This window comes from Petromyzon marinus, chromosome 34 (assembly GCF_048934315.1).
Source record: "Petromyzon marinus isolate PM22_M1 ecotype Great Lakes invasive population chromosome 34, UKy_Petmar_22M1.pri1.0, whole genome shotgun sequence".
Lineage (NCBI taxonomy): Eukaryota > Metazoa > Chordata > Hyperoartia > Petromyzontiformes > Petromyzontidae > Petromyzon > Petromyzon marinus.
The window spans coordinates 12,670,538-12,683,260 of NC_133700.1; the positions used below are offsets into that span (position 1 = coordinate 12,670,538).

The 12,723-nt window shown below is 44.9% G+C and overlaps 1 protein-coding gene across 2 annotated transcripts in view; it reads right to left on the reverse strand.

Moving 5' to 3' along the window:
- Positions 1–225: 225 nt before the first annotated feature.
- The window catches only part of LOC116948740 (parathyroid hormone/parathyroid hormone-related peptide receptor-like), a 60,017-nt gene continuing 47,519 nt past the window's right edge, over positions 226–12,723 (reverse strand). The window contains exons 9-13 of one of the 2 annotated variants that reach the window (XM_032965776.2): positions 12,233–12,299; positions 11,536–11,630; positions 10,636–10,774; positions 10,304–10,345; positions 226–5,389 (exon numbers count right to left, since the gene is read on the reverse strand). In XM_032965776.2, coding sequence (XP_032821667.1) covers positions 5,054–5,389; positions 10,304–10,345; positions 10,636–10,774; positions 11,536–11,630; positions 12,233–12,299 — 679 coding nt within the window. In that variant the 3' untranslated portion in view covers positions 226–5,053. The remainder of the gene's footprint in view (positions 5,390–10,303; positions 10,346–10,635; positions 10,775–11,535; positions 11,631–12,232; positions 12,300–12,723) is intronic. The other variant, XM_076071728.1, reaches the window with a different exon arrangement.

Consider the following 12,723-nt stretch of genomic DNA (forward strand, 5'->3'; position numbering starts at 1 on the left):
AATTGTTAAACTGCGGTCAATCCTTCTGTATTGAAATTACATTCTCCAAACAGATTTTCATGACTGCCTCTGACGGTTGTTGTAGACAAGCGATACCCTTCGTCTCGATGCTTCCATTGCTATTACCCTGGACAAACTCAAATATTCGTGCCGAGATCATTGCCCTTGCGAACTGCGTAGTTGACACCGTTACTGCGAGTTACAGATTCACACCAGACGTACATCCACATTCACTTGTGATTTTATTTAGACAGTTGATTGTATTGGTGAGAGGGCCGAGGGAGAAATAAACATCTCGAAAGACCGGGCTCAGTGTGACTGGGCTCGTTCCCGACTGCGACTGCCTGTACAATAATTCGGTGGAGGCATGGGGGAGAGCCTCCTCAAAGTCTCCCACATTAGAAGCGATAACCAAGACCAACCATCACAATCACGTAAATACATAAATAGGCATACATATAAATAACTTATCACATGTACAGACATTGTTCGTGGAGATCATTCAGATCACAATAAAAGAGCATTTACACACCGACCAATCACGTAAGCAAGTTGGGTTTTAAAATATTTTTCTACTGTCGACCGCCTACGTACTCACAAATAGATTGTGGAAAAGACCACTCAACATCAAACATTACGGTGCCTGGCCAGTACTCACGATTAAAAGGCAGTGAAAATTGATGTAATTGTCATTTAAGCGCTCATAAAGCAAGGCATATATTAAGAACGTTTTCAGTACATTAAGTTTTTTATACATTTTATTCACAGCAACGTTAGAAGTTTCTGAAAGTCTGCATTGGAGAAATAAAGGCATTTATATTGATGGAAAAACATGCTTTACCCTTTTGATTTAAAGCTTTCTTGACTGCAGTGATTCATATTCTTGGTTCTTTCGGTAAAGTCACGTTGAAGGGAAACAATAAAATAAAAATATATAAAATAATAAAATTCTCACGACGTTTCGACTGTAACACAAACAGTCATCATCAGGTGTGAAAACCAACGGCAAGAAACATTTGAAAGAAGTGGCGGTTTGTAATTATTTATTTTTAAACGTTAGCACCACGGATAGCGATTTTACAGTTTGTTTAGATGGACGAGTCCATCTATTGATTTAAAGCTTTCGTGACTGCAGTAATTCATATTCTTAGTTTTTTTCGGTAAAGTCACGTTGAAAAGAAACAACAAAATAATAAAATATATATATTTTTCAACGTGACTTTACCGAAAAAACTAAGAATATGAGTCCATCTATGTTCGGAAAAGAGGAGGGGGAAGACGAAAAATTAATGTATGCTGTCTGAAAGCCACCGTAAGCATGAACAATCAATTAAGACCCGAAATGGTTTATCAAATCCTTCCAATGATTGCTAAGCCAGAATCCATCTTCTCGGTTGAAATTGTCTCTGTGTTTGTATATGTGGATAGCCTCATGAACGAATCTCTCATGGTAGCCAGATGGCTTGCAAAGAACCTCTGTCTTGGAGAAGTCAATGTCATGTGAGCCTACTGAATTATAACAGTGATCTGCCACGGCCGAGGTGTTGGTCCTACCGTGTTTAAGGTCTGCTTTGTGTTCACGAATGCGGTCCGAGACATGTCGTTTGGTTTCTCCAATGGGTAGCTTTCCTATAGACAGAGTGGCTCATTGAACCATCAGGTCTCTTTTTTATTAGGACATCCAAAAAAGGTAGCTTGCCATCTTTTCGACTTCCATGGTAAATCTGTCTACAGGAAAGCTATCCATACGGATGCTTATCTGAAACCGGATTCCCACCACCATCCATCACAGAAGAATTCTCTCATCAAGACTCTGCACCATAGAGCCCAATGCATATCTGACCAGGAACACATAGGCAGTGAACTCAAGCACGTACACCAAGCTCTTAAGGCTAATGGTTACTCCGACTATACAATCCGCAAAGCTATCACTCAAACCATGAAGAAGGACCCTCTTGAGAAGCCTTTCAAAACCATCATTTTACCCTACATTGCGGGGATCACAAAAAAGATCTCCAAAATCTTGAATAAACACAAGATCCAGGTCCGTTTCAACACATTACATAAAATCCGTGATCTGGCTCCGTCTGTAAAAGATGTGATTCCGGACATATAGTACCTTGGTGTCTACAAACTAAGTTGCCTCTGTGGTAGTAGTTACATTGGAGAAACCAAACGACATGTCTCGGACCGCATTCGTGAACACAAAGCAGACCTTAAACACGGTAGGACCAACACCTCGGCCGTGGCAGATCACTGTTATAATTCAGTAGGCTCAAATGACATTGACTTCTCCAAGACAGAGGTTCTTTGCAAGCCATCTGGCTACCATGAGAGATTCGTTCATGAGGCTATCCACATATACAAACACAGAGACAATTTCACCGGAGAAGATGGATTCTGGCTTAGCAATCATTGGAAGGATTTGATAAACCATTTCGGGTCTTAATTGATTGTTCACGCTTACGGTGGCTTTCAGACAGCATAAATTAATTTTTCGTCTTCCCCCTCCTCTTTTCCGAACATAGATGGACTCGTCCATCTAAACAAACTGTAAAATCGCTATCCGTGGTGCTAACGTTTAAAAATAAATAATTACAAACCGCCACTTCTTTCAAATGTTTCTTGCCGTTGGTTTTCACACCTGATGATGACTGTTTGTGTTACAGTCGAAACGTCGTGAGAATTTTATTGTTTTATATATATTTTATTATTTTATTGTTTCCCTCCAATGTGACTTTACCGAAAGAACTAATAATATGCTTTACCCTGTTCAGATTTGCTACTAACAGTCCTTACAACAATTAATGGAAGTGAACTACAGGAAATTAAATACATAATTAATAAAGGCGGCTGCTCAGTTGTACCCAGGATAGACATGAGCAATAGGAACGTCACGTAAAACAACAACAACAACAACAACAAGTTCACTTAACTAGTGGAGAAGTCAAAGGCACACAACTAGAAAATAGCACGGTTTGGCTACATACGGAGTGAAAGAAGTTCAACATACAGCAGAATCTGTGGCGAGCAGAGAATGTCAGCAAATCAAAATCATGAAATAAAGAGACAAACGAGAGCAGGTTGCAATGCTCTTGTAAAAGTGAGCTTAATATAAAAATGAGCGTACCAATGCGCCTAAAGAAGAACGTTCTTAGGATGGCGTGAGGGGGGGGCTGAAAAGTGTGCAAAGGAGCACAGCGGTGCATGCTTGGAGTGACACACACAGCAAGAGGAACACATGCACTGGAAAACAATATTGACTTGTCAGACAAATAAGCTTGGGTAGAGCACATCCAGAGATGGGATGCGTGCCAGTGGTCGAGACTGACGATGAAGTGGCAGCCAGATGAGGGAAGGGGCCGGAGAGAAGATCCACCAGGGAGATGGAGTGATGAAATCAGCATTCGCCGCAGGTGCTCTCCGGATTGGTAAATCGCAGATTTGTGAAAGACGACGACGGCTTGGTAAATTACTTCATTCAGCAGTTGATAGATCACGGCTGATCATCACGATGCTGATGATGAAATAGGCAGTTTAACACATAGGCTTTTGCGACCAATATTATCCATAATAAAGGCTTTTTTCGGGTTAGATTGCGTAGATACAAATAGGACTGTCTTCACAATTCTGGCTATTGCCTGATGGAGCTGGTTGTAATCACCAGCGAAATGTCATATTCGAATTGTAAATTGTGTGAGTTTACTCTCCAACACACCGGTGTGCTGAACTAGTAGTGAATTGACACGTTTTGTTGATGTGACAAACCTTACTCATTGGCTGTCGGGTGGTGGCGGGTTTAACGACACATTTATATTTACACGATCTAACCCAAAAAAAACATTTATTATGGATGAAATAGGCAGTTTAATACATTGATGTTCTTTGTCCGCTCGCAGTCGGGAAGCTTTGTGGGACGGTGATGAAAGGCGACAGGGAGAGAAGTGGCCAGCTAGCGAGACGGGAGAGGGCACGCAGCGCCCCAGGAACCGCGGAGCTGCCATTGTCCCACACATCATCAGCTACACGCCACCACGGCGCGACAAAACGCTAAAATAAATAACGCGCGATCTTAACAGGAGCTAATACACATTACATACCATGTTACAATGCAGTCAGGTATAACTTAAAATGGTCTCAGTGGAACATTAAACATTGTTTGACACATTTTTAAAATTATAAAATAAATGTTAATTGTAAATAAATAAAGTTGAGTGTTTTTTTTTAATGCACCATAAATAATTCACCCAGGTTGTGTGTTTTCAGCAGAGATCCCATTAGTTTAACTTCAATGTCAGATCCACCGTTGTTGGAAATCCCGCTCGAGTATGCAGCGACTTGGTGTGACGACGTCCACAGCGGAAGCACCTCGACGGGCTGCTGCAGAAAACATCTGAGAGTTGTAAGTCGTCGTTTCACTCAGAGAGTCTCTTCCTTGATAGCGGTTCATCTCCTTGATTCTCTCAACAGCTGCGCAGTGAAAACTCTCTATGGTTCTGTTAGGCTTCTCGGATCACCAACATGTGCTCATCATCAAATGGTCCACCAACCCTGGTCGCTGAGCAAGATCGTATGTAAGGAAGTCGATGCTGAAACACGTTGTGTGCTTTCTCTTTCCCTCCCAAGAAGCACTTTTGTCAATAGTAAAACACAAACATGGATGCACATACCAACGTACTACAACAACAGTTGCCATTCACCCCTAAGTGGTGATGGTGATGTCACTTAAGTACCTGTGCCAGATTAGGTGTACTCTGTGGTCACATGAAGCATCGAAAACTCGCTGACAGTTCACAGGACATATCCATGTGTTAGCTATAACATAACTAAACTAGCAGTGGCATGACATGGTTGGAATAGGTGCAGATTCAAGGCAAGATATGGGGCTCCTTGTCCATTTCCTAAATTTCAGTAATCTGGCACCTGGGCCCCAGCAGCCAGAGGGCCACAGTTCAGTTGCACCTCCTGCACACTTGATAGCTACGCCACTGGCGCACACGCACACACGCAAGCACACAGACACAAATACCTTGATCCCCGGCCTCATCCTGCCTCAAATCACCGACTCGTGCGAGTGTTTGGATCGCCACTGGTGGCCGCGATGGTGCTGTGGGTCCTTGGAAAAGAAGGTGACGGTAACGGGGGCGGCCACCGCCACCTTCCCAGCGTCCTCCGTGGCGCCCCCCTCCTCGCTGCACACGTGGGTCGAGGGTTGCTGCGACGTGCCGCCAGCGCCCGCTGAGGAGGGCCACGAGGGCCGGCGCCGACGCGACGCCCCGGCCCTGTGGCCTCCGCCCGTGCCCAGCAGGCCCGAGCCCCTGCGGCTCCTCCTGTCCAGGTCCTGAGCCAGATTCCACTGAGCCCACGCCTTGCGGATTTCATTCTGAACCTGTGTGGGGAGAACACCTTGACACCTCAGTTGAACATTGAGGCTTTCACGACCTAATCCAAAAAATCTTTATTATGGACCTTGAAACCTCATTCAATAATTCACTCGATCATTTATATAATAATTAAATACATTTGGTACTCACGCCATTCTTACAGCGCAAAGGCCATCATCAGGAACACAGGTGCGGTGTTTCCCAGTGTGCAGTACTTTCACAAGTAGGGAACAATGCCACTATATGTAATCCCAATTGAGTAATTTGCAGATTTTTTTTCAATTTAGGAACTTTAAACCATAATGCCAGCAAACGGCCACCCCTCGATCTAAGCAGGGAACGTCATGGCATTATATTCATGCTCAATAGGTTACAACACAAGTCTGCAAAATATCTTCTGGATAATGTATTCCTCCCTGAGTAAATTCCCATGATGTGAGAAGCGCCTCCACCCTGTTCCTGCTGAAAGTCCTCCACTCCGTGAGAACCAAAGTCGGTTTAAAATCCATTCGTGTGGCGGGCGATAATCTCTAGAATAACCAAGCGAAAATGGTTGGGATAAACACCTCGGCATCCTCGTCATACGTGTACGTGCAAATGATCGCTCTGCTTTGTAGACTTTAAGTTACAAATGTTTTGTGTATGTGATGCATTCTACTAGCCTTGCATTTTTGTCTGTTGGTTGTACCATGTTGATGCACGACCTTGCCATTTGGAACTTGGCCACGTACAGTTGTTATTGGATTGTTTTATTCGTGTAATTTTTGTGGTTGCTGCAACCAGGTTTTCTATTGTGTAACTGGGCTCCCATTCAAAATGAGCGTTTATTGCCCAATGGGTTCTAACTGTGCAAAAATAATACCGAACAAAGCACACACTCTCCTACTCCTTTTGAATAACATCACGGGATATTTTAAACGTCCACTGGGAAGCAGACATGTGTACCTCTACAGTTCATTACACCCGCAGCATTAACCAGGGTGGCCTCCCGGATTCAAACCGCGAACCTCTGCGAGGATGAGCAGCGAACAAACTGCCCCGGCTTCATCACCATTTTCACTCGCAGCACACGATCCACTCCTTTGCAAAACGACCGTTAACTTCGTGCGTCATACTCGTTAAAAAAGACGAGCCCAAAGGAATAAACATTTATCTGCCCAACATGCAGATAATTCGCCATGAATGACCGCTGGTTTGAAAACGGCTCTTGATTGCTCTGACAAAAACCTGCTCACGTTCAACAAATATAAAAACCCAGTTGATGGTAATATCATGTAAGAGCTGACACTTCCCCTCTCACTCCCATCATATTTAATGATGTTATAGTTGGTCGCACTAAAACCATCAATCTGCTTGCCACAACAATCTGATCTGACCTGTCATGGATCGGCTGTGTTGCTATTGTGGCTAAGGACGAATCGAAGAAGCTTGGATTTATTTTCTGTGCCCAATTTTGCACTTCATTTCATTTTTTTGTATCGAGTGTTGAACCAGCTGGGCCAGGGTTGGGCAGAGATGCTGCCCATTTTTCACCAAGGCAACCGGACAGCACAGACTTAAGTATTTCTTAACTTATCACAAAAACAATTAATATTCTTAGCTCTTTCGGTAAACAATATATTTTATTATTTTATTGTTTCCCTTCAACGCGACTTTACCGAAAGAGCTAAGAATATGAATTACTGCAGTCACGAAAGCTTTAAATCAAAATTTAAAAACAATTAAATTAACAATTACATATATTTAAGGACACACAAGTTTAACAACAAATATACATCGACTTAAAGCTTTCGTGACTGCAGGAATCCATATTCTTGGATCTTTCGGTAAAGTCACGTAGATAGGATCAAAGAAAATAACAAAAATAACAAAAAACTACGATGTTTCGATCGCAACACAAGCAATCGTCATCGTCTCCTGATGACGATTGCTTGCAACATAAAATAAAAAAATAAAAAGCAGTTTCTCGTTCAAAAGAGCACAGGATAGGGTGGGTGAGATAATCCACAGGACAACCACTGTTGACTCCACAGAGTGGTACTCGTTTTACCATTCCCAGAGGGACGAGGGGCGTATGGACCCCAACTGGGATTTGAACTCCGAACCTTGTGATGGTGAGGCAGTGCACTCTTATCTAGCCAATGCATCACTCGACTGGAGGGGGTAGAATACTACAAGTAATATTTCATAGTGGGAGGGATAGGTTGGCTACGTACGGCGGGAAAGAAGTTCAACACAGATACATGATGCTATGAACCTGGTTACCTGACTTCATTTCCCAGCCACGGCTAACGTAAGTGGCGAGTTATATCGGTTCTAGTTGAACCCTTTAACAAACCAGTGGTGAATAATGGTGAAAAAACCTCACGGGTTTGGCATTGCATGTAGAAGCCTTCATACAGTCGTGGATTAACAAGTGGCTGTGAATTATTGCAGCTCAGCTGCCCGCTACGACACCAGTTCAGCTACTCGTTACCACGCGAAATGCAAGGATGAATACAAAATGTCAGTGACAGATGAACTGAGATATGATCACCGCAATATTATCAGCCTGCCACTTACATTACAGCAATTGTTAAACATCACAAATTATATTTCGATTTAATATATAGTATCGTAATTGTATAGCGAATATATAAAGTGAATATACAGCAGTGTGGTATACAGTAGGGTTGGTAGAATAATACATAGTGTAATATTACAAGTCTAATATTTTATAGTCTAAAGTATAGGGTAGTGTATAGTAACGCATTGTATAATTCAAGGGTGGGGTTTGTCTATGGCAGTGTATATTACGGTGTATAGTCGTGTAATGTAGAAAAAAGTTTAGTTGGAGACATATCAATATAATGCATAATGTTAGAGCTTACATTGGGGGGTGTATACGACATTATACAATGTAGTTTAGATTGGAAGGTATAACATTGCAATGTATAGTAGTCTAATTCATAACAAAGTTGTAACGCAACACAGGACAGAGCAGCGCATCGTGGCTGTTTCTCCCCCCTCCTCCGTTCCGAGCATAGATGGACTCGTCCGTCTGAACAAAGCTCGTCGCTTTCCGTGGTGCTAACGTTGAAAAGAAAAAACCGCCACCCATTTTTTAGCCATATGGCATTGTAATGTATAACGTCTTATTGTTAGTAGATCAGCTGTATGGAGAGTATATTGAGTTTATTGATAACATTGATGTAGTTTATATTTTAGTTTTTTATTAGTTTACTATATGCTATTCATTATATAGTGTAGTGTATACCCAGTTACTTTATGTTAATAGCTCAACTTATTGAAGAATATATTGAGTACATTTATTATATTGATGTAGTTTATACTTAGTTTTTTCACATCGGTTTATTGTATGATAGTTGGGTAGTTGCAGTCCTTTAGCGTCCATATACTAAATGCCTCTGTTGATATATAAACTTTGACTTTAACATAGCTATTTCCGTGACCAGTTACATGCTAATCCCTCACATTAACATCATGCTAATCTCCCAGTTACATGCTAATTTATAACTTTAGCACCCTGTTGATCCAACACTTTAACACAGCTATTTCAATGCTAAATTCTCCTGTTTGATATGTAAACTCCTTTGTCAAGGTGCTCTGCTCCTCCCACCCAGCTTAAAAGACGCTGCAAATCTTAGCAGCGTTCATTGAAGCGCTGTCGTCCCGACAGTTCTGTTCCTTCACCTGAAGAAGGCTACTTGTGTTGTGGCCGAAACGTCGTGAGAATTTTATTTTATTATGTTTCATTTTTATTATTTTATTTCCATTCTACGTGACTTTACCGAAAGAACCAAGAAGATGAATCACAAATTATTTGAAATAAGTAGTTAGATTTCCACTGTTCCAATCGTTGTGTGAAAACACTGTGGAAAGGGAACGTTGTTAATCCATCTCCCATGACCACTCATTACTCACGGCACTCTGCGCTGTCACCCAGCACAGAGTTTTCCCTTCCCAATGTACATTTCTAAACTCGCTTAATGGTTTTGCGATCAACTGTATATTTCGTTGCAACGAACATTGCACGAACATTGAGGAGCGCGATATCGAGTCAATGCCGGTCTGGCACCTGGCGCTGTTCGTGGATGCCCAGCGAGCACAACGCTAAACTTGTTTTTGCCTCGTTATTTATGCGGTGCTCGTCTCGAGGCAGAAGACATTAAAAGTTCAAGTCGAGGGCAGTCGGCGCATTTCAAATTAAACCCGGCTCTACGATCTCGTTATTTTTTATGCGTAATGAGGCGTGCGACGTTCAAAATATCCAGCGGCACCGGTCAGAGGGCAGTGCGCTCCCGCCCCCACCCCCCCTACCGCACCCAAGGACGGACGCCTCCAGTGTGTGCTCACGTCCGCGTGGCACGGGAGACGCTCCCCTTGCGAGACGCATTGCAGCACTATTTTTGCCAATCCTAATTGGCAATTCATAACGGCCGAGAAAGCCTCGTATGGAGGACGATTGTTTTTGTCTGGATAAACCTCAAGCGCAGGGAAAGAATAGCAATCATTACTTATCTCCGGCTCGCACGCTCGCCGCAACGACGGGGAGCGGCCGGCTTAGAGTCAGCAGCGTGAAATGAGGGGTTAAGAGGCGATCGCCCTGGGCCCGTCGCTGTGGCAGCGCGAGTGGAGAGCGCTCTGTATAATCGCCGTTCCTCGTGGGTCGGTCCCCCGTATGGGGGCCGCCCCGTGCATCCCGTCGTTGCCCGCCCTAAGTGCAAACGGCCGCGCTTAATTCACGCCCCCACGAAAGATCCAGACGCGGCCGTCGCTGCCGCCGTGGGCGAGCGCGTTCCGAGGCCGCTCGGTCGACGGCCACCGCGTCGGGTTGAGCAATGAAACGAAGTCGTTTCCGGATTGGCGTCGCGCAGGGCGACGCTTCCGCGAGAACGGATCGCATGTTCGCAACTCACCTCCCCATTGCAGAAGCAGTAGATGATGGCCACGAATAAGCCCTGCGGGGAGACAATGACGGCAGGAGGTTGAGCAATGACATGTCACGCAATCCGGCAACGGGAGTGACATGGCCACGGACAGGGCAGTGAGCGAGCGGACAAATGGGGATTATTGAGTGAGCAAGCGAGGCAATGAGTGAACAGGTAAACGAGTGAGTGAGCAAGAGAACAAGTGATCGAGTAATCGAGGGAGTGAGTGAGTGAACAAGCAATCAGGTAAGTGGGTAAGTAAGCGAGCAAGTGAACAAATTATTGAGTAATCGAACAAATGAGCTGGTATCACAGGGAACCTGGAGCGAGTTGAAGAACATATCGAAGTACATGCGCGCCTTCCAGAGCCACCCGTCCACGGATTCCGACATGCCGGCAAACACCATGTAGTGCGCTCCGAACAGCAGCGTCAGCACGAGCGAGGACTTCGCCAGTTTCCTGCGAGTGCAGACGGCCGTCAGTCAGTGCCGCTCTGCGCTCCCGAGGCGGCGCTTCCGTTTAGCGTCGTGACTGCATCAGGGCGTTGGGTTGTTCCTTTTTCATCAGAGAAGCCGGTCAATTGAGTGTTTTGCGGTGAACAGAGGTGTCATGAAAACGACTGACGAGAGACAAATTTAACCACGTGGTGGAGGCGGAATAGAAAAGCAAAGAGAAGCAGAGGGAGACAGCGGTAGAGACAACAGCAGCGAGATGACATCGCAGATTTCGGAGGTTACGAGTGGGCAGGAGCGACTCAGGAAAGTAAGGAAGTAAATGAAATGAAATGGGGGAGGCCCTTTGTTACAGGTGAAGAGCAATGACAACCAGTAACATCATTTGTAGCTCGTGTTTTTCAGCCCGTGTTTTTTCCCCTGATGAATATTTGCATGTTGATTTATGGACGCACAATTATTAATAAACATCATGCATTTATATGCATAAGTCCGACTCTCTTTACACTGCACGGAGTTCATAATTCAGGCAGCCTGTGAGTAATAAGGCCGAGTCCCGTAGATGCTGCCGTTTCGACTGGGCACCCCACAGCGTGCGACTGGGCACCCCAGAGCGTGAGACTGGGCACCCCACAGCGTGCGGGGTATTTATTCTCATGCCCCACGAAGGTGCTCCGTGCTGTGAACGATCATAATTACGAATGAACCAATCACTCTCTCCATCTTCGGCTCCCTGCCCACCATGCAGCCCTGACTGTGCCAACTCACGTGTACTGACGCCGAGCATCATAGCGGCCGGCGTTCGTCTCCCGTAGTTTCGTCGCCAGGACACGAACGATGTTGACAAAGAAAGCGAAATTCACCTGCGGGCAACAGCGGCGCCGATCGCGCCTCTTAGGCGGAAACTCCCAGCGAGGTCTGGATGGTGACGGTGGAAGAGGAGGCAGTGGAAGGGGAGGAAGTGCAAGGGGAGGAGGTGCAAGGGGAGGCGGTGGAGAGGAGATGACCTAACACCATCCCAAGGTGTGATGATGCCTGACTCGTACTGACGAGGGGTTCACTTGCCCGAGGGCAGCGGCGACGCCGGGAATCAGCGGAAGCTAAATGCACAATTTCCAACCTGACCGATTTAAACTGTATGCTGCCGAAATTGAAACAATTTTACCACGTACTGACGTAATTACAAAGCTATTCATATTGCGTTATATTTACATTTAAAACATTTCTTCATGCAATAAAAAAAAATCGGTATGTGGTCAAAGGATTTAAATATTGACTGCCTCCCGCTTAAATCGGTGGTGGGTCTGGAAAGTATGCTGCCATAGCAATGTCGAATTTCTACCACTGCCTGATGGCTGTGAATGGACACAGGAACCGCGAACCTCTCCTGGTCTGAGCACAGAGATGCCGGCCTTGGCACTGTGGCATTGTCTGTGACTGTCCTTTATGCTGGAGCGCCACTTACTGTGTTTGCAATGATCATGGGTGCCTGGTAGATCCACTTAATGTTGCCGGCGTTGATGTTCCAGCATCTGGAAATGAATTCACATCACGCACACTAATATCATAATTTTAGACCCACCAATGCTGGATAAACGCCTCCCCATGCCGTGTGAGGAAATTCTTTTTTTTTATACCCAACTTTACCAGACTGGGCAGTGCAAGTTGGTAATGGAGGGGAGGGGTGCCCGGACCGGTTCAGAAAATCACTCGCAACTTAGGTTAGCCATGTCCAGGAATCAAACTCAAGTAGCAGGGTCCATAGCGCAGAGCATGGCAACAGTCTACCCGAGCACACAATATAGCCAGATGAGACACCGTCAACACCGGAGGTGACAACACGTCAATGGCACTGCTTTCTGTGACTGTGCAGTCTACAAATAAAGAATGAGCGGCAACGTTTGCTGCAAAAGTCACGCAGCGATCGGCTGCCCTTGCCGCACGATGAATTCAATC